Genomic DNA, 24,000 nt, shown 5'->3' on the forward strand with positions numbered 1-24,000 from the left:
CAGAGTAGAAACATTGGACGTGTTTCTTTCCACCTGTTGTCTATGTTCCCCATCAGTAAAATGGGTACCTGGGTGTTACTCGACTGGTGTGGGTCGCATCCTGGGACACTGACCTAAGGAGGCCTGGTCACAGACCGGGCCGCGGGGGCGTTGACCCCCGGAACTCACTCCAGATAAGAGTATCAGTTGTGTTTCACAGAGTCTGGTGTTGTGACTTGACTTTGATATACCTTTGATGAGTTTCAAGAGTTTATCTACTCTGAGCCCGGCCATGGGCCAGGCTCGTCCGGTGCTTGCCTGGTCAACCAGGCTGTTGTTGCTGGAGGCCCGCTGCCCAACATATCCATCACAGCCTGGTTGATCTGGTGAAGATACTTGTCTAGTTTCCTCTTGAAGGCTTCTACACTTGTTCCAGCAGTGTTTCTGATATCTTCTGGTAAGATGTTGAAAAGTCTGGGACCCTGGATGTTGATACAGTGTTCCTTTATTGTCCCCACCGCACCCCTGCTCCTCACTGGGTTTATTTTACACTTCCTCCCATATCTCTCACTCCAGTATGTTGTTATGGCAGTGTGCAGATTTGGGACCAAGCCCTGAGTACCTTCCAGGTATATATTATCATGTACCTCTCTCCTCCGCTCCAATGAGTACATGTTCAAGACTTGCAGGCGTTCCCAGTAGTTTATGTGCTTTACAGGTTCAATGTGAGCCGTAAACGATCTCTGTATTTGTTCCAGCTCTGATATTTCTCCTACTTTGAACGGGGACCATCAGCACTGAGCAATATTCTAAATGAGGGAGTACTAGCGATTTGAAGAGTGTCACCATCGGCATTATTTCCCTTGTTTTGAAAGTTCTCAATACCCACCCCGTCATCTTCCTGGCTGTCGTGATCTTTGTCTTGTTATGGTCTTTAAAAGAAAGGTCCGCTGACATAATTATTCCCAGGTCTTTTACGTCTTCCTTACCTTCTATTTGGTGACCCTCTTGAGTTTTGTATATAGTGCTCCTTTTGAGTTCTTCATTCTTTCCATACCTAAGCAGCTGGAACTTATCACCAATGAACGTCATGTTGTTCTCCACTGCCCACTAGAAAACCCTGTTTATGTCTTCCTGTACTTTTTCAGTGTCCTCTACCGTACTGACTTTCATGCTTATTTTAGTGTCATCTGCAAATGATGATACAAAAGTGTGCCGGGTGTTTTTGTCTATGTCTACTATGAGGATGAGAAACAGCAGAGGTGCCAGGACAGTGCCTTTGGGCACTGAGGTTTTGACCTCGCTGATGCTGGATCTTACCCTGTTCACTACTACTTTTTGTGTTCTGTGTGTTAGGAAACCGAAAATCCATCCGCCTACCTTACCGTAATGCCCATGGCCTTCATTTTGTGCGCTATCACTCCATGACCGCTTTTGTCAAACGCTTTTGCAAAATCTGTGTAAATCACATCTGCGTTTTGGTCGTCTTTCAGGTGAGGTGTAGTCTTGCCCTTATATGCCTGGGTGGTAAGGTATTTAAATCTCCTGCCTTTTTTTTAGTGCGTTGATAATAAGGGAGACTTCGTATGGGTTAGTCGGAGCTAGGAACAGTGTGTTCGGGTAGTTGCCGGTGAGGTAGTCATTTGGTGGGGTATCTGAGCTTGGGATTTTATTGGCAAGGTTTTGTCCTATAGTGGAGAAGAAATCATTGAGTCTGTTTGCTGTTTCTGTTGGTGGGAGTTGGGGTTCATATATATATATATATATATATATATATAATATGGAAGGGATTCTAACGTCAGTTGCATGAATATGAGGAGGATGGAACAGTGGTATATATATATATATATATATATATATATATATATATATATATATATATATATATATATATATATATATATATATATATATATATATATGAACCCCAACTCCCACCAACAGAAACAGCAAACAGACTCAATGATTTCTTCTCCACTATAGGACAAAACCTTGCCAATAAAATCCCAAGCTCAGATACCCCACCAAATGACTACCTCACCGGCAACTACCCGAACACACTGTTCCTAGCTCCGACTAACCCATACGAAGTCTCCCTTATTATCAACGCACTATAAAGATACACAACATATCCCTCCAAACTGCCAATATCCCAAACCCCTCCTTTAAAGTGCAGGCATTGTACTTCCCATTTCCAGGACTCAAGTCCGACTATAAGAAAATAACCGGTTTCCCCGAATCCCTTCACTAAATATTACCCTGTTCACACTCCAACAGATCGTCAGGTCCCAAGTATCATTCGTCTCCATTCACTCCTATGGAGACGAATGATACTTGGGACCTGACGATCTGTTGGAGTGTGAACAGGGTAATATTTAGTGAAGGGATTCAGGGAAACCGGTTATTTTCTTATAGTCGGACTTGAGTCCTGGAAATGGGAAGTACAATGCCTGCACTTTAAAGGAGGGGTTTGGGATATTGGCAGTTTGGAGGGATATGTTGTGTATCTTTATACGTATATGCTTCTAAAATGTTGTATTCTGAGCACCTCTGCAAAAGCAGTGATAATGTGTGAGTGTGGTGAAAGTGTTGAATGATAATGAAAGTATTTTCTTTTTGGGGATTTTCTTTCTTTTTTGGGTCACCCTGCCTCGGTGGGAGACGACCAACTTGTTGAAAATATATATATATATATATATATATATATATATATATATAGGTGTGGGAGTGGTGAGGGAAGAGGTGAGGGGAGACAAGTGGATTAAAAATTGGTGTGAGGGTGAAGGTTAAGGAGGAGGAGGAGGGGAGGTAGTGATATATGAATAGCTGGTAAAAATGATGATGATGATGAGGGAGGGACAGAGAGAGAGAGAGAGATTGTAATGAGTGACAGATAAAGCGGGACTGGCATAGTCAGAGGAGACTTAGAGACGTAGGATAATTATGATCACGACGTAATACGAGAAAGATGAGGAGTAATAATGATAAGGAGGAGACTGAGGGAGTATTAAAAACAGAATAAGAGTACTCACGGAAGGGATTGTGTCTGCGACGTGTGCTGAGGGTCTCATACCCAGCCACGTCAGTGTTGCTTGAGTAGATGGGCATTGTTTACACTCCCGGATAATTCATATGGGTGAGGCGCCTCTTACTGCACATTGTTTTCCTTGCACTGTGTGCGCGTAGCACCGCTGCTCGTACATTATTTACGTCAACACCAGCGAAGCACCACGTAGCGTTCCACTACATGGGTCACCAACAAATACTACACATTGCTGAAGTTCCAGGATTACTTACAAGTCATTGTTTAGGCTGGAGTGGCGCGAAGAAAGTAGCAAGGAGTGATAACTGTACGATCCATGGTAACTCTCGCCAGTTACTGACCATGGTTCACGCCCTACCATCATAACATGACAGCCAACCACACTACTGCACATTCACTCTGCGCTAAGAACATCTTTTCTGCACCTCAGCAATTTCCTTCACCTTCTTAAAGAGAACAAGTCGCGCATGGGAATGACACAGATGCAACTTGTTATATAACTTCCTCTTTTTCTTCATCTTGCTTCACAGAAAACACCAAAAAAATTACTGCACCAAAAAATGTTGTAATATCCAATATATTTTTACTATGACAGCTAGAAGCACTGGATGGCAGGTGAAGCACCTAGGCACCTCTGACAGCCGTAGTACATCACTACAAGCCAACTTTGATTATTTCATCAGTCTACCTGCACCAACTATTGGTAATCTCTATAACAATCACTGACGTGTTATCCTACAATGTCTTCCACAGGTTCATCTTGTGTCTGGGGTGTGGCCAGAGCGTGGGTGTCACGTTAGCAGCTGCTGACAGACGCAAAACACGCAAGAGATTTCTTTGTGAGACCTGATGTTGATGCCTCGTACCCATGTTGGGAGGTAGAGCCAGGCGGCTCCCGTAACCCGCTAATCAGGGACTGCCAGGGAGGAGGGTTGCATCCCTTTGGTTCCCTGAGAGAAGCACTTGTAAGATGGCCGTGGCTGTAAGGCTACCGGTTAGAGTTGAAGAAGAATATCAACACAAGAGAATGAGCCGCCACCTTGACTGCGTGGCGGCATGTCAACCGAGCTAGCTGCCACACTAGCACCACCACACTCTACGCTCACATCCTGCCACGTTTACCCCGCCGGTCACAATACTACCACACGCACACACACTTGGCCACCACGGGGGTGACGAGAGTCACGGCGGCGAGGACGACTAAAGACACGGAGGCACAGGGTAAGGAAGGTTGGTGGAGCAGCAGCAGCACAGCGGCAGCAGCAGCGGCAGCAACAGCAGCAGCAGCGGCGGCGACGGCAGCAGCGTGTTTGGTCCCACACTACACACCATTGATCTGTGCCTGGCAGCGGCGCTCTTACACCGTCCTCACCGCCCCTTCCCTATACTCCCTGCGGGGCGCGCCCCAGACCTGACCAGGGGCCCAACATGACCCCCTCCTGCCCTCACCACACTCAAAGATATGTTCCCACCCCCCACCCGTACTGAAGAAGAGGATGCCTACTTAAGAACCACGAGTTCAATGTCCATAGGGCAAGACACCTTCCCACAGTGAATGAGGCAGCATGCGTTTCCCCCGCTATCGATCAGAAGCACACCCCGTCCCTGCGCCCTTCCACACGCCCCTCCCTACCCACACCCCTCCGTCCCTTCCCGCGGGCCCCTCCCTCCCTCCCGCCCTCCCGCACCCTACACACCACCTCACGTCCCTACACACCATAAATTTATCAGAGAAGAGACATTGCGATTATGGTTAGCAACTATGCAATCCCAAACAACTATGTATCTCAAACAATGATGTAATCTCAAACAACTATGAAATCCCAAACAACTTATATCCCAAACAATTATGTAATCCCAAACACCTATGTAATCTCAACTACGTAATCAAAAACAACTAAGCAATTCCAAAAACTATGTAATCCCAAACAACTCTGTAATCCCAAACAACTCTGTAATCCCAAACAACTCTGTAATCCCAAACAACTCTGTAATCCCAAACAACTCTGTAATCCCAAACAACTATGTAATCCCAAACAACTATGTAATCCCAAACAACTATGTAATCCCAAACAACTCTGTAATCCCAAACAACTATGTAATCCCAAACAACTATGTAATCCCAAACAACTCTGTAATCCCAAACAACTCTGTAATCCCAAACAACTATGTAATCCCAAACAACTATGTAATCCCAAACAACTATGTAATCCCAAACAACTATGTAATCCCAAACAACTCTGTAATCCCAAACAACTCTGTAATCCCAAACAACTCTGTAATCCCAAACAACTATGTAATCCCAAACAACTATGTAATCCCAAACAACTATGTAATCCCAAACAACTATGTAATCCCAAACAACTCTGTAATCCCAAACAACTCTGTAATCCCAAACAACTCTGTAATCCCAAACAACTCTGTAATCCCAAACAACTATGTAATCCCAAACAACTATGTAATCCCAAACAACTATGTAATCCCAAACAACTATGTAATCCCAAACAACTCTGTAATCCCAAACAACTCTGTAATCCCAAACAACTATGTAATCCCAAACAACTATGTAATCCCAAACAACTCTGTAATCCCAAACAACTATGTAATGCCAAACTATATAATCCCAAACTGTGTAATCCTAAACAACTATGTAATCCGAAACAACTGTGTAATCCCAAATAACTGGGTAATCTTAAATAACTGGGTAATTCCAAACAACTGGGTAATCCCAAATAAGTGGGTAATCCCAAACAACTGGGTGGTCACAAACAACTGGGTAATCCCAAGCAATTATATAATCCCAAACAACTATGTAATCCCAAACAACTGGGTAATCACAAATAACTGGGTAATTACAAACAACTGGGTAATTACAAACAACTGGGTAATTATAACAACTGGCTAACCACAAACTGAGTAACTACAAACAACTGGGTAACCACAAATTGAGTAACTACAAACAACTGGGTAACCACAAATTGAGTAACTACAAACAACTGGGTAACCACAAATTGAGTAACTACAAACAACTGGGTAACCACAAACAACTGGGTAACCACAAACAACTGGCTAACCACAAACTGAGTAACTACAAACAACTGGCTAACCACAAACTGAGTAACTACAAACAACTGGCTAACCACAAACTGAGTAACTACAAACAACTGGGTAACCACAAACAACTGGGTAACCACAAACAACTGGCTAACCACAAACTGAGTAACTACAAACAACTGGCTAACCACAAACTGAGTAACTACAAACAACTGGCTAACCACAAACTGAGTAACTACAAACAACTGGGTAACCACAAATTGAGTAACTACAAACAACTGGGTAACCACAAACAACTGGGTAACCACAAACAATTGGATAATTACAAACAACTGGGCAACCACAAACTGGGTAACCACAAACAACTGAATAACTACAAACAACTGGGTAATTACAAACAACTGGGTAACCACAAACAACTGGGTAATTACAAACAACTGGGTAACCACAAACAACTGGGTAATTACAAACAACTGGGTAACCACAAACAACTCGGTAATTACAAACAACTGGGTAACCACAAACAACTGGGTAATTACAAACAACTGGGTATCCACAAACAACTGGGTAACCACAAACAACTGGGTAACCACAAACAACTGGGTAATTACAAACAACTGGGTAACCACAAACAACTGGGTAATTACAAACAACTGGGTATCCACAAACAACTGGGTAACCACAAACAACTGGGTAACCACAAACAACTGGGTAACCATAAACAACTGGGTAACCAAAAACAACTGGGTAATTACAAACAACTGGGTAACCACAAACAACTGGGTATCCACAAACAACTGGGTAACCACAAACAACTGGGTAACCACAAACAACTGGGTAATTACAAACAACTGGGTAACCACAAACAACTGGGTAACCACAAACAACTGGGTAATTACAAACAACTGGGTAACCACAAACAACTGGGTAACCACAAACAACTGGGTAATTACAAACAACTGGGTAACCACAAACAACTGGGTAATTACAAACAACTGGGTAACCACAAACAACTGGGTAACCACAAACAACTGGGTAACCACAAACAACTGGGTAACCACAAACAACTGGGTAGTCACAAACAACTGGGTAACCACAAACTGGGTAACCACAAACAACTGGGTAACCACAAACAACTGGGTAGTCACAAACAAATGGGTAACCACAAACAACTGGGTAGTCACAAACAACTGGGTAACCACAAACAACTGGGTAACCACAAACAACTGGGTAACCACAAACAACTGGGTAACCACAAACAACTGGGTAACCACAAACAACTGGGTAGTCACAAACAACTGGGTAACCACAAACAACTGGGTAGTCACAAACAACTGGGTAACCACAAACAACTGGGTAGTCACAAACAACTGGGTAGTCACAAACAACTGGGTAACCACAAACAACTGGGTAGTCACAAACAACTGGGTAACCACAAACAACTGGGTAGTCACAAACAACTGGGTAGTCACAAACAACTGGGTAACCACAAACAACTGGGTAGTCACAAACAACTGGGTAGTCACAAACAACTGGGTAACCACAAACAACTGGGTAACCACAAACAACTGGGTAGTCACAAACAACTGGGTAGTCACAAACAACTGGGTAACCACAAACAACTGGGTAACCACAAACAACTGGGTAGTCACAAACAACTGGGTAGTCACAAACAACTGGGTAGTCACAAACAACTGGGTAGTCACAAACAACTGGGTAACCACAAACAACTGGGTAGTCACAAACAACTGGGTAGTCACAAACAACTGGGTAACCACAAACAACTGGGTAACCACAAACAACTGGGTAGTCACAAACAACTGGGTAGTCACAAACAACTGGGTAGTCACAAACAACTGGGTAGTCACAAACAACTGGGTAGTCACAAACAACTGGGTAACCACAAACAACTGGGTAGTCACAAACAACTGGGTAGTCACAAACAACTGGGTAACCACAAACAACTGGGTAACCACAAACAACTGGGTAGTCACAAACAACTGGGTAGTCACAAACAACTGGGTAACCACAAACAACTGGGTAACCACAAACAACTGGGTAGTCACAAACAACTGGGTAGTCACAAACAACTGGGTAACCACAAACAACTGGGTAGTCACAAACAACTGGGTAGTCACAAACAACTGGGTAACCACAAACAACTGGGTAACCACAAACAACTGGGTAACCACAAACAACTGGGTAGTCACAAACAACTGGGTAGTCACAAACAACTGGGTAGTCACAAACAACTGGGTAGTCACAAACAACTAAGTAACCATGAACAACTATGTACGCAAAAAGATGTGTTGTGGTATCACAATCATATATTATAATCACAACTAAGCGCTAAACCCACAAGGGTCACACACCATGTGGTATCAAAATCATATAAATCATTACAAAGATACACTCACAATAATGTAACAGTACAGAGATAATCATAGAAGAGTCAGCGGTGTCACAACAGTCTTATTGCAACGTCTGGGGAACCACAGACAACCAGCTTTCTTAAGGCTCTTGGTCAAGCTTCTTGGATCAAGAGACTTCTTGGGAAGTCACAGACAAATTGGTAATCAATTTCTCTCTCTCTCTCTCTCTCTCTCTCTCTCTCTCTCTCTCTCTCTCTCTCCCTTACACACACACACGCACACACACAGATGGGACACAGCAACAAGGGGATGATATAATTGGAAGTTGAAGACACAGATGAATCACAGGGATGTTAGGAAGTATTTCTTCAGTCACAGAGTAGTCAGTAAGTGGAATAGTCTGGGAAGCGATGTAGTGGAGGCAGGATCCATTAATACCTTTATCAGAGGTATGATAAAGCTCATGGTACAGAGAGAGTGACCCAGTAGCGACCAGGAGCTATGATTCGACCCCTGCAACCACAACTAGGTGAGTACACACACTCGCACACATACACAACACACACAAACATACACACACACACACACACACACACTCACACACATACACACACACACACACACACACACACACACACACACACACACATACACACACACACACACACACTCACACACATACACACACACACACACACACACACACACACACACACACACACACATAACACGGGTGGACAGTTCAAAAACACGACGATATATTAATCACACTCACAGTAAAAACACTAAAAGGTCACAACTCTCCCAAAGTTAAATTACAAAAATGTATTTATTATTGTTGTTTTTCTGTGATCATTACTGTAACTATTATGGAATGAAAATATAAAATGGTGAAAAGTGATCTATGATCAATATCTAATTCAAGAAAACTACTAAAAACTACCCAAGTGAAGAGTTCTTGATGTAAGGCAATGGAGCAATCCCCGAACAAAGTCTTAAGCTGTGATGGATATCTAGTCAGTGGGCCGCCAGCAGCAACAGCCTGGTTGACCAGACAAGGGCCAGACAAGCCTGGTCCAGGGCCGGGCTGAGAGACTAGGAAAATTCTCGAAACCGGTCGCAGGTGTATCACAGGTGTGTCTTATAATCTGTAGTGCAGTAAGATCATCGGCCCTGCAGCCGGGTCTTAACTCCGGCTGGACGACCTGGTGATGCTTGTGACACACCACAACCCGGCTGGACGACCAGGTGATGCTTGTGACACGCACCACAACCCGGCTGGACGACCTGGTGATGCTTGTGACACACACCACAACCCGGCTGGACGACCTGGTGATGCTTGTGACACACACCACAACCCGGCTGGACGACCAGGTGATGCTTGTGACACGCACCACAACCCGGCTGGACGACCTGGTGATGCTTGTGACACGCACCACAACCCGGCTGGACGACCTGGTGATGCTTGTGACACACACCACAACCCGGCTGGACGACCAGGTGATGCTTGTGACACGCACCACAACCCGGCTGGACGACCAGGTGATGCTTGTGACACGCACCACAACCCGGCTGGGCGACCTGGTGATGCTTGTGACACGCACCACAACCCGGCTGGACGACCTGGTGATGCTTGTGACACACCACAACCCGGCTGGACGACCTGGTGATGCTTGTGACACGCACCACAACCCGGCTGGACGACCAGGTGATGCTTGTGACACGCACCACAACCCGGCTGGACGACCAGGTGATGCTTGTGACACGCACCACAACCCGGCTGGACGACCTGGTGATGCTTGTGACACACACCACAACCCGGCTGGACGACCAGGTGATGCTTGTGACACGCACCACAACCCGGCTGGGCGACCTGGTGATGCTTGTGACACGCACCACAACCCGGCTGGACGACCTGGTGATGCTTGTGACACACCACAACCCGGCTGGACGACCTGGTGATGCTTGTGACACGCACCACAACCCGGCTGGACGACCTGGTGATGCTTGTGACACACCACAACCCGGCTGGACGACCAGGTGATGCATGTGACACGCACCACAACCCGGCTGGACGACCAGGTGATGCTTGTGACACGCACCACAGCCCGGCTGGACGACCTGGTGAGGCTTGTGACACACCACAACCCGGCTGGACGACCTGGTGATGCTTGTGACACCATAACCCGGCTAAACTACCTGGTGATGCTTGTGACACAACAACACGGCTGGACGACCTGGTGATGCTTGTGACACCATAACCCGGCTAAACTACCTGGTGATGCTTGTGACACCACAACCCGGCTGGACGACCTGGTGATGCTTGTGACACGCACCACAACCCGACTGGACGACCTGGTGATGCTTGTGACACACCACAACCCGGCTGGACGACCTAGTGATGCTTGTGACACGCACCACAACCCGGCTGGACGACCTGGTGATGCTTGTGACACACCACAACCCGGCTGGACGACCAGGTGATGCTTGTGACACACCACAACCCGGCTGGACGACCTGGTGATGCTTGTGACACGCACCACAACCCGGCTGGACGACCTGGTGATGCTTGTGACACACACCACAACCCGGCTGGACGACCAGGTGATGCATGCGACACGCTGGACGACCAGGTGATGCTTGTGACACACACCACAACCCGGCTGGACGACCTGGTGATGCTTGTGACACACACCACAACCCGGCTGGGCGACCTGGTGATGCTTGTGACACCATAACCCGGCTAAACTACCTGGTGATGCTTGTGACACCACAACCCGGCTGGACGACCTGGTGATGCATGTGACACGCACCACAACCCGGCTGGACGACCTGGTGATGCTTGTGACACACACCACAACCCGGCTGGACGACCAGGTGATGCATGTGACACGCACCACAACCCGGCTGGACGACCAGGTGATGCTTGTGACACACACCACAACCCGGCTGGACGACTTGGTGATGCTTGTGACACACACCACAACCCGGCTGGACGACCTGGTGATGCTTGTGACACACACCACAACCCGGCTAGACGACCTGGTGATGCTTGTGACACCATAACCCGGCTAAACTACCTGGTGATGCTTGTGACACCACAACCCGGCTGGACGACCTGGTGATGCTTGTGACACCATAACCCGGCTAAACTACCTGGTGATGCTTGTGACACCACAACCCGGCTGGACGACCTGGTGATGCATGTGACACGCACCACAACCCGGCTGGACGACCTGGTGATGCTTGTGTGTACACACCACAACCCGGCTGGACGACCTGGTGATGCTTGTGACACGCACCACAACCCGGCTGGACGACCTGGTGATGCTTGTGACACACCACAACCCGGCTGGACGACCAGGTGATGCTTGTGACACGCACCACAACCCGGCTGGACGACCAGGTGATGCTTGTGACACGCACCACAACCCGACTGGACGACCTGGTGATGCTTGTGACGCACCACAGCCCGGCTGGACGACCTGGTGATGCTTGTGACGCACAACAGCCCGGCTGGACGACCTGGTGATGCTTGTGACGCACCACAACCCGGCTGGACGACCTGGTGATGCTTGTGACGCACCACAACCCGGCTGGACGACCTAGTGATGCTTGTGACGCACCAAAGCCCGGCTGGACGACCTGGTGATGCTTGTGACGCACCACAGCCCGGCTGGACGACCTGGTGATGCTTGTGACGCACCACAACACGGCTGGACGACCTGGTGATGCTTGTGACGCACCACAACCCGACTGGACGACCTGGTGATGCTTGTGACGCACCACAACCCGACTGGACGACCTGGTGATGCTTGTGACGCACCACAACCCGACTGGACGACCTGGTGATGCTTGTGACGCACCACAACCCGACTGGACGACCTGGTGATGCTTGTGACGCACCACAACCCGACTGGACGACCTGGTGATGCTTGTGACGCACCCCAACCCGGCTGGACGACCTGATGCTTGTGACGCACCACAACCCGGCTGGACGACCTGGTGATGCTTGTGACGCACCACAACCCGGCTGGACGACCTGGTGATGCTTGTGACGCACCACAACCCGGCTGGACGACCTGGTGATGCTTGTGACGCACCACAACCCGGCTGGACGACCTGGTGATGCTTGTGACGCACCACAACCCGGCTGGACGACCTGGTGATGCTTGTGACGCACCACAACCCGGCTGGACGACCTGGTGATGCTTGTGACACGCACCACAACCCGACTGGACGACTTGGTGATGCTTGTGACGCACCACAACCCGGCTGGACGACCTGGTGATGCTTGTGACGCACCACAACCCGGCTGGACGACCTGGTGATGCTTGTGACGCACCACAACCCGGCTGGACGACCTGGTGATGCTTGTGACACGCACCACAACCCGACTGGACGACTTGGTGATGCTTGTGACGCACCACAACCCGGCTGGACGACCTGGTGATGCTTGTGACACACCACAACCCGGCTGGACGACCAGGTGATGCTTGTGACACACCACAACCCGGCTGGACGACCTGGTGATGCTTGTGACACGCACCACAACCCGGCTGGACGACCTGGTGATGCTTGTGACACACACCACAACCCGGCTGGACGACCAGGTGATGCATGCGACACGCTGGACGACCAGGTGATGCTTGTGACACACACCACAACCCGGCTGGACGACCTGGTGATGCTTGTGACACACACCACAACCCGGCTGGGCGACCTGGTGATGCTTGTGACACCATAACCCGGCTAAACTACCTGGTGATGCTTGTGACACCACAACCCGGCTAAACTACCTGGTGATGCATGTGACACGCACCACAACCCGGCTGGACGACCTGGTGATGCTTGTGACACACACCACAACCCGGCTGGACGACCAGGTGATGCATGTGACACGCACCACAACCCGGCTGGACGACCAGGTGATGCTTGTGACACACACCACAACCCGGCTGGACGACTTGGTGATGCTTGTGACACACACCACAACCCGGCTGGACGACCTGGTGATGCTTGTGACACACACCACAACCCGGCTAGACGACCTGGTGATGCTTGTGACACCATAACCCGGCTAAACTACCTGGTGATGCTTGTGACACCACAACCCGGCTGGACGACCTGGTGATGCTTGTGACACCATAACCCGGCTAAACTACCTGGTGATGCTTGTGACACCACAACCCGGCTGGACGACCTGGTGATGCATGTGACACGCACCACAACCCGGCTGGACGACCTGGTGATGCTTGTGTGTACACACCACAACCCGGCTGGACGACCTGGTGATGCTTGTGACACGCACCACAACCCGGCTGGACGACCTGGTGATGCTTGTGACACACCACAACCCGGCTGGACGACCAGGTGATGCTTGTGACACGCACCACAACCCGGCTGGACGACCAGGTGATGCTTGTGACACGCACCACAACCCGACTGGACGACCTGGTGATGCTTGTGACGCACCACAGCCCGGCTGGACGACCTGGTGATGCTTGTGACGCACAACAGCCCGGCTGGACGACCTGGTGATGCTTGTGACGCACCACAACCCGGCTGGACGACCTGGTGATGCTTGTGACGCACCACAACCCGGCTGGACGACCTGGTGATGCTTGTGACGCACAACAGCCCGGCTGGACGACCTGGTGATGCTTGTGACGCACCACAACCCGGCTGGACGACCTGGTGATGCTTGTGACGCACCACAACCCGGCTGGACGACCTAGTGATGCTTGTGACGCACCAAAGCCCGGCTGGACGACCTGGTGATGCTTGTGACGCACCACAGCCCGGCTGGACGACCTGGTGATGCTTGTGACGCACCACAACCCGGCTGAACGACCTGGTGATGCTTGTGGCACGCACCACAACCCGGCTGGACGACCTGGTGATGCTTGTGACGCACCACAGCCCGGCTGGACGACCTGGTGATGCTTGTGACGCACAACACGGCTGGACGACCTGGTGATGCTTGTGACGCACCACAACCCGACTGGACGACCTGGTGATGCTTGTGACGCACCACAACCCGACTGGACGACCTGGTGATGCTTGTGACGCACCACAACCCGACTGGACGACCTGGTGATGCTTGTGACGCACCACAACCCGACTGGACGACCTGGTGATGCTTGTGACGCACCCCAACCCGGCTGGACGACCTGATGCTTGTGACGCACCACAGCCCGGCTGGACGACCTGGTGATGCTTGTGACGCACAACACGGCTGGACGACCTGGTGATGCTTGTGACGCACCACAACCCGACTGGACGACCTGGTGATGCTTGTGACGCACCACAACCCGACTGGACGACCTGGTGATGCTTGTGACGCACCACAACCCGACTGGACGACCTGGTGATGCTTGTGACGCACCACAACCCGACTGGACGACCTGGTGATGCTTGTGACGCACCCCAACCCGGCTGGACGACCTGATGCTTGTGACGCACCACAACCCGGCTGGACGACCTGGTGATGCTTGTGACGCACCACAACCCGGCTGGACGACCTGGTGATGCTTGTGACGCACCACAACCCGGCTGGACGACCTGGTGATGCTTGTGACGCACCACAACCCGGCTGGACGACCTGGTGATGCTTGTGACGCACCACAACCCGGCTGGACGACCTGGTGATGCTTGTGACGCACCACAACCCGGCTGGACGACCTGGTGATGCTTGTGACGCACCACAACCCGGCTGGACGACCTGGTGATGCTTGTGACACGCACCACAACCCGACTGGACGACTTGGTGATGCTTGTGACGCACCACAACCCGGCTGGACGACCTGGTGATGCTTGTGACGCACCACAACCCGGCTGGACGACCTGGTGATGCTTGTGACGCACCACAACCCGGCTGGACGACCTGGTGATGCTTGTGACACGCACCACAACCCGACTGGACGACTTGGTGATGCTTGTGACGCACCACAACCCGGCTGGACGACCTGGTGATGCTTGTGACGCACCACAACCCGGCTGGACGACCTGGTGATGCTTGTGACGCACCACAACCCGGCTGGACGACCTGGTGATGCTTGTGACACGCACCACAACCCGGCTGGACGACCTGGTGATGCTTGTGACGCACCACAACCCGGCTGGACGACCTGGTGATGCTTGTGACGCACCACAACCCGGCTGGACGACCTGGTGATGCTTGTGACGCACCACAACCCGGCTGGACGACCTGGTGATGCTTGTGACACGCACCACAACCCGGCTGGACGACCTGGTGATGCTTGTGACGCACCACAACCCGGCTGGACGACCTGGTGATGCTTGTGACGCACCACAACCCGGCTGGACGACCTGGTGATGCTTGTGACACGCACCACAACCCGGCTGGACGACCTGGTGATGCTTGTGACGCACCACAACCCGGCTGGACGACCTGGTGATGCTTGTGACGCACCACAACCCGGCTGGACGACCTGGTGATGCTTGTGACGCACCACAACCCGGCTGGACGACCTGGTGATGCTTGTGACGCACCACAACCCGGCTGGACGACCTGGTGATGCTTGTGACGCACCACAACCCGGCTGGACGACCTGGTGATGCTTGTGACGCACCACAACCCGGCTGGACGACCTGGTGATGCTTGTGACGCACCACAACCCGGCTGGACGACCTGGTGATGCTTGTGACGCACCACAACCCGGCTGGACGACCTGGTGATGCTTGTGACGCACCACAACCCGAGTCTCATTATCAACACCTTTCACCAACTTGTGTTCTCTCCTAAAGACGTTTAGTAAGTCTGTTGAAGGAGGCAGAGTTATTGAAAAACTTTGTGCTATGCCCAAGTGAACTGCGCTATGCCCACGTGAACTGCGCTATGCCCACGTGAACTGCGCTATGCCCACGTGAACTGCGCTATGCCCACGTGAACTGCGCTATGCCCAAGTGAACTGCGCTATGCCCAAGTGAACTGCGCTATGCCCAAGTGAACTGCGCTATGCCCAAGTGAACTGCGCTATGCCCAAGTGAACTGCGCTATGCCCAAGTGAACTGCGCTATGCCCAAGTGAACTGCGCTATTCCCAAGTGAACTGCGCTATGCCCAAGTGAACTGCGCTATGCCCAAGTGAACTGCGCTTTGCCCAAGTGAACTGCGCTATGCCCAAGTGAACTGCGCTTTGCCCAAGTGAACTGCGCTATGCCCAAGTGAACTGCGCTATGCCCAAGTGAACTGCGCTATGCCCAAGTGAACTGCGCTTTGCCCAAGTGAACTGCGCTATGCCCAAGTGAACTGCGCTATGCCCAAGTGAACTGCGCTATGCCCAAGTGAACTGCGCTATGCCCAAGTGAACTGCGCTATGCCCAAGTGAGCTGCGCTATGCCCAAGTGAACTGCGCTTTGCCCAAGTGAACTGCGCTATGCCCAAGTGAACTGCGCTATGCCCAAGTGAACTGCGCTATGCCCAAGTGAACTGCGCTATGCCCAAGTGAACTGCGCTATGCCCACGTGAACTGCGCTATGCCCAAGTAAACTGCGCTATGCCCAAGTGAACTGCGCTATGCCCAAGTGAACTGCGCTATGCCCACGTGAACTGCGCTATGCCCAAGTAAACTGCGCTATGCCCACGTGAACTGCGCTATGCCCAAGTAAACTGCGCTATGCCCAAGTGAACTGCGCTATGCCCAAGTGAACTGCGCTATGCCCAAGTGAACTGCGCTATGCCCAAGTGAACTGCGCTATGCCCACGTGAACTGCGCTATGCCCACGTGGACTGCGCTATGCCCACATGAACTGCGCTATGCCCACGTGAACTGCGCTATGCCCACGTGAACTGCGCTATGCCCAAGTGAACTGCGCTATGCCCAAGTGAACTGCGCTATGCCCACGTGAACTGCGCTATGCCCACGTGAACTGCGCTATGCCCAAGTGAACTGCGCTATGCCCAAGTGAACTGCGCTATGCCCAAGTGAACTTCGCTATGCCCAAGTGAACTGCGCTATGCCCACGTGAACTGCGGTATGCCCACGTGGACTGCGCTATGCCCACATGAACTGCGCTATGCCCACGTGAATTGCGCTATGCCCACGTGAACTGCGCTCTGCCCTCGTGAACTGCGCTATGCCCACGTGAACTGCGCTATGCCCTACTGAACTGCACTATGCCCACGTGAACTGCGCTATGCCCACGTGAACTGCGCTATGCCCACGTGAACTGCGCTATGCCCTCGTGAACTGCGCTATGCCCACGTGAACTGCGCTATGCCCTACTGAACTGCGCTATTCCCACGTGAACTGCGCTATGCCCACGTGAACTGCGCTATGCCCAAGTGAACTGCGCTATGCCCACATGAACTGCGCTATGCCCTACTGAACTGCGCTATGCCCAAGTGAACTGCGCTATGCCCAAGTGAACTGCGCTATGCCCAAGTGAACTGCGCCTATATATCTTCTTAATACTTCTATAGTCCTAGTATCTCTTTACTCTGTTCTAATCTTTTACCTCCTGATTATTCTGTTCACGGGAAAGCGCTAAACTCTTAAGTCTTTCAGAGCCAGTAGAATGGGAGAGAATGGGAATGCGTGTGATACTCACGACTCGCCCAGTGCCGCGACAACCATGGTTCAGTCTGCATAAAACACCTCAACCTGTATTGCAAACATTGCCAAAGATTCAGATCAACACTTGTAACCATCACCTGGCAAACCTAACTGGTAGCAGCCTCTACCTTACCTGCTGCCCCTTCCAAAACTCTCTACTAACTCACCCGGTAATAAGGAGGGTAAGGAGGTAATACCCCCCCACTACCACCACCACCACTACCACCACCGCCACCACCACTACCACAACCACCGCCACCACCACTACCACCACCGTCACCACCACTACCACCACCGTCACTGTTACAAAAAAACGCGATTCTAAAAGCTTAGAGATCTCCAGTGAATACTAGAAAGGACTGCTCTTCTAGCATCCAGCCTGTTACTGGGTTTTCGTAACAAGTAGTCAGTATCCTGGTCCAATTATCCATTAGAATTCAGTATAATTCAATAGTGCTTCAGGATTACAACTGGTAGGCTACTAACTAGAGAAATTAAAATTTAATAAATTTATTAAGTCTAGAGGTATATTATCAAATTAAATTAAATTAAATTAATCACAGTAATTAACATAATATCACTTCTCTCAAGTACAATATTATTGTGCTGAAAGCACATATCACATTTATAATTCTTAAGTACCGTCTGGTACATTAACATTTAATAAGATATTACAAATATGTACAAGTATGTGTATGCGTGTAAGTGTTCCAAGTAGTTCGTTATGTCTCACGACTCGACTAGACTTAAACAAGTGACTGACAAAGTCCTCAAATAAACTAACTTCTTGACCGACTGGCAACCAGAACAGTCTGCTTGAACAACAAAAAGAATGCTAAAGCCCAATAGCAATACAACAAGCAACTGCGACACAGAATCAGGAACAAGGAGATAATATAACGACACTAAGTAGGGACCATCAGCAGATCCTCCACAAAAGTTACAAAACTCCCATACTACTGAATCTAAGTTCAGCATAAGAAAATCCCCGACTGTGATAATACACAGAAACCAGTACAAATTAGGTCATAAGCTATAGTTCAGGACCTGAGTTGTTTAGAGTGTCTATGCGACACACAACCTCAGTACAACGTCGAAAATCACTAAGTCTATACAATGTTCTGTGAACAGAGTTCTACAGAACTAACAAGAATAATGAGACAGACAATCTGTCCAACCACCAAGAGAGTCTAGACCAGACTGAATACTTCAGGCGAGGTGAGGACACCCCCCCCCCTCGATCACGTGATAGCTCCGTGGGTTGCTGTCGCTGCCCAACAAGAAGCCGGCAGGGAAACAAGCAAAGAGCGATAATTACAGTAGTTAGACAATCAAGACTTGAACTGAGCACATAATATGTTACATCCTACCTAACAAAGGAAGCTAAGTCAAATAACAATATAAAGCAATACATTTACGATTTAGCTATTATCGCAAATATAAGCAATATAAAATTAAATGAAAAGGTAATAATTATATATATACATAATAATCATTGCAACCCATTCAGGGGTTGCAACACCCCCCCCCCCCAACACGACAGACGGTCGCACTAGGAGTTGCATTAATGTCTTTCACATTATTACTGATTACTCATATCAATACAATTTAATATAAATATTGATCAGAGTCACTCTTGTGCCAAGCACTTCTATCATTTCACAGCGTCTGTCACTAGGATATGCCCCTAGACTAGGGCAGTACACAGTATCGTATCTCTGCATACTCGTGGTTATGTACATCAGTGTAGAGACAGGATAGCGTAGATGAGCCTGACACGATGAGGCTCGATCATAGTAGAGGAGACTGCATTCCACTCTTAAGTAGTGGTTGTGGAATGCTATGCAGTATGGACATCTGAGTATGAAACAGCTTAAGGTGTGTAGTAAGGGGGGGGGTCTGCGGCAGGACAGTGTTGCGTCACGCAGTACATCGCGCACACGACACTACCCACTCAACACTCAGCTTATGTCTCCTCCTCATACACATCAATACTGTGAATATATGAATAGATTAATTAACAATGAGTATACATAATTAATATGGGCTGGAGGGATTAAGTTACTTTACTGAATTTGACATAGCAAGTAACAAAAGGTATTTGGGCATAAAATTACGTAAATTTTAAATGGGGAAGTGCCCAAATACTCGTCAAAAGGTTCCAAGGACACCACAAGAGCTAGAGCCTCATCCTCAATAGTGGCATAATTTTTCTGGTGTCGTTTAAGTTTAGATGAATACTAACATATAGGATGGAGAATATCAGTGGATGTTGACTGTTGGAGCAGCACAGCACCCACTGCATAACCACTCGCATCTATATGTAAAAAGAAGGGAAGATTGAAATTAGGACTCAACACTGGAGCAGAGGAAAGCAGATGCTTCAACCTTTTGAACGAGTCTGAACAATCTCTAGTCCAGATGAACTGAACTTTGCTACTAATGAACTCAGTGAGAGGTGTAGGTGGAGGTGTGTGCGCTGGCTTGCCTGTCACTTGACACACGTGGCAACGTCGCACATGATCAGCTACTGTTTCCTTCATTTTAGGCCAAGTAAAATGTTTTGCTAGTTTACCGAGTGTCTTCTTGACACCCAAATGTCCTCCTATGGGACTATTGTGAGCAAAATCAATGGCTTGTTCATGAAATGTAACTGGTAACACTACTAGATGCTTGACTGTGGTGGAAACACTATCAGCTGACAACTTACATGTATTTTTCTCCATCAGTACACCGTTACTATAATAGTAACAATTATCGAGATCCTTTGCTTCACTCTCAGTAACTGCTATATCTCTCAGTCTTTCTAGTGACTGATCAACAAACTGATCCTTGATTAAATCGTCATGAATTAGAAATTTAACGTCAGTTGTGTCTTGACTAGGTTGATGACCGGGGGGAGTCAGTGTTAATGATCCGGGGCGCAGAGCGTCACTAAACAACATATTTAACCCCAAATCATTGTCATCCACTAAGTCAACAGGAGACAAGGATGGTTGTTGTATCTTTGACATAGCTCTAGTAATTGTGCTGAGAGGAAATAAAATAGACTTCTCTCTACAAACTTCAATGGCATACTTATCATCAGTGTTATTATCAATCACAAGTGGTTCTTTACATATACCAGCATGAAGGATATCGTTCCCTATCAACAAGTCCACTGACCTGATGGGAAATACACCACTGGATATACCCACTGAAATATAACCAGTATAATAGCTTGTTTGAATATAAACTTTGTGCAGAGGCACTTTTATAACAGCCCCTCCATAGGCTTCTAACAATACATCTATCTTGCAATAGGTATCATCAGTTATGGGCAGTACATCTTCTCTTAATAACGTGAGATAACTGCCAGTGTCTCTGAAAGTAATTATCTCAGATGTGATTCGTCAAATCCTATTCTACCTCTTGAAAAGTAAGGACTCATCGCTGAACGAATCTTTTCGTCAGATACACTTTCTGACGCTAGTCATCTATCCTGAGTAACATTATCTAAAACAGTAGGAGCAGAGGTATTACTAGGATTTTGGTGCCTTTGTTGCTCGGAAGAGGATACGACTTGAGTGGGGGCGCCAGCCACACGACTGTCTCTCGTATCTCTTTCTAACTTATAGCAATACTCTCTAGCATGTCCTTTTCTGTTACAATAGGTACATTTAACTTTCTTCTTCTCGATATCAGATTTCTGTCTAGCCACAGAGACAGATTCAGGATAGTGAGTTTTCATGGTAAAGATATGAGAAGTTACAGTAGCAGGTACATCAGGCCGGCAATGAGCAGCTGATTTAGGTTGCCACCTTCTAGGACAATTTTTAGTTACCTTGTTTCTGTGTTTTTTAGTACGTACAAGTTTGTGAGAAATCTTGTAATTGTCTGCTAATGCTGCAGTTTCCAGAATATCTGAGGTAGTATGATCGATCAGATATTCTTGTATGTCAGCAGGCATACAGTTGTTAAACTCTTCGTGTAGTAACAACTGAACAAGGCTGTTGTAGTTGTTACACTTGTCAGCTCTAGACCATCTCTCAAAAGCAACTTTTTTCTCACGAGCAAATTCTACACAAGTTTGATCTTGTCGTCGTTGTAACGTACGAAATGCTCTTTGATAACTTACAAGTTATATGTCTCTAGAATAGTTTGTTTGACAGCGTCATAACTAATGTACTTGGCAAATGGTAAAGCAGCAGTACAAGTTTGAGCTCTTCCTGTCAACGCTGTATGCAACAAGGTTGCCCAGTGCTTACGTGGCCAGTTCATAGCACGTGCTTGGTTCTCAAACATCAAAATAGGTGTCTAAGTCACTCTCAAAAAACTTAGGAACCATGGATGCAGCTTTCTGCACATTAAATGTGTCCTGTGATCTATCAGTCTGTTGCCTTCCCAGACGAACATTTTCTCTTTGGAAATCTTCTTCGTTCAATTTCCTCTGTGCCTCTATTTGTGCAGTCTGCAACATAATGAGGTGTTCAAACCTCTTAAACTGTTCCTGAGAGATAGGACCAGAGGGTAATGGAGGAGTAGGGAAATTAACATGGTCTGGACGGTCCTTAGGTCGGACACTTTGTTCAACAGTCCCTAGAGAGTCTAGATCTGGTCTAGGATAAGTAGATATTGGTGTAGCATCCACTGTACTAGTATGTGGCTGCGTCAAGCTAACAGTTAGGAGGGAAGGCGTGAGCGAGAACTGAGCTACACTAGGCTCAGACACTAGGCTCACTTCTGCCTTAGTTGCTCTTACTTCTACTTCATCAAATATTCATACTTCCTAATTGTGACACTAGGCTTTCTGAATCTGAATCATAATCAGACATCTCTGTATGAGCAGGAAACAATATATCTTTAATTAACGCTCTGACAGTTTCTGTGGTGTAATTCCTGTTATACGTCACACCGAGATATTTGGCTACTCGCCAACACGTCTGCAGTTTTAATGTACTTAACTCAGACAAAGTCAGAGTATCAATTAACTGTTTCACTTTGGCATACATCACAAAAATAATTGTACTACGAGAGAGTGATTATGGGAAACTATAATCCTGATAGGAATTTTAGTGTTGGTTGTCTTAGAGCTAGAACTCAAACAGTATTTCCATCTCCTTGGATCAAGAGACTCAGTCAGGTACATACATCCACCTGGTATGTTGTACAAGACTAAACTCAGTCTTCAGATTAGGAAAGTACTCAAAGCGTTTGACCATCAGTTACTAGTATTTCAAAATGGACAATTTCTCCAACACCTTGGATCAAGAGCATCCCAGACAGGCCCCCATTTGTTACAAAAAACGCGATTCTAAAAGCTTAGAGATCTCCAGTGAATACTAGAAAGGACTGCCCTTCTAGCATCCAGCCTGTTACTGGGTTTTCGTAACAAGTAGTCAGTATCCTGGTCCAATTATCCATTAGAATTCAGTATTATTCAATAGTGCTTCAGGATTACAACTGGTAGGCTACTAACTAGAGAAATTAAAATTTAATAAATTTATTAAGTCTAGAGGTATATTATCAAATTAAATTAAATTAAATTAATCACAGTAATCAACATAATATCACTTCTCTCAAGTACAATATTATTGTGCTGAAAGCACATATCACATTTATAATTCTTAAGTACCGTCTGGTACATTAACATTTAATAAGATATTACAAATATGTACAAGTATGTGTATGCGTGTAAGTGCTCCAAGTAGTTCGTTATGTCTCACGACTCGACTAGACTTAAACAAGTGACTGACAAAGTCCTCAAATAAACTAACTTCTTGACCGACTGGCAACCAGAACAGTCTACTTGAACAACAACAAAGAATGCTAAAGCCCAATAGCAATACAACAAGCAACTGCGACACAGAATCAGGAACAAGGAGATAATATAACGACGCTAAGTAGGGACCATCAGCAGATCCTCCACAAAAGTTACAAAACTCCCATACTACTGAATCTAAGTTCAGCATAAGAAAATCCCCGACTGTGAT

At 48.1% G+C, this 24,000-nt stretch overlaps 1 protein-coding gene across 4 annotated transcripts in view; it reads right to left on the reverse strand.

The window, feature by feature from the left end:
- Nucleotides 1–24,000, reverse strand: part of Dab (DAB adaptor protein) — a 514,473-nt gene that overhangs the window by 287,911 nt on the left and 202,562 nt on the right. The window contains exon 1 of one of the 4 annotated variants that reach the window (XM_053778740.2): nt 3,012–4,367. The exons of the other annotated variants lie outside the window; for them this stretch is intronic. Within the exon in view, the coding sequence (XP_053634715.1) occupies nt 3,012–3,087 (76 nt within the window). The 5' untranslated portion in view covers nt 3,088–4,367. Of the gene's footprint in view, nt 1–3,011; nt 4,368–24,000 lie in introns of those variants that run through there. 4 annotated transcript variants of the gene reach the window in all.

The sequence above is a fragment of the Cherax quadricarinatus genome, chromosome 32, assembly GCF_038502225.1.
Source record: "Cherax quadricarinatus isolate ZL_2023a chromosome 32, ASM3850222v1, whole genome shotgun sequence".
NCBI classification, from domain to species: Eukaryota; Metazoa; Arthropoda; class Malacostraca; order Decapoda; family Parastacidae; genus Cherax; species Cherax quadricarinatus.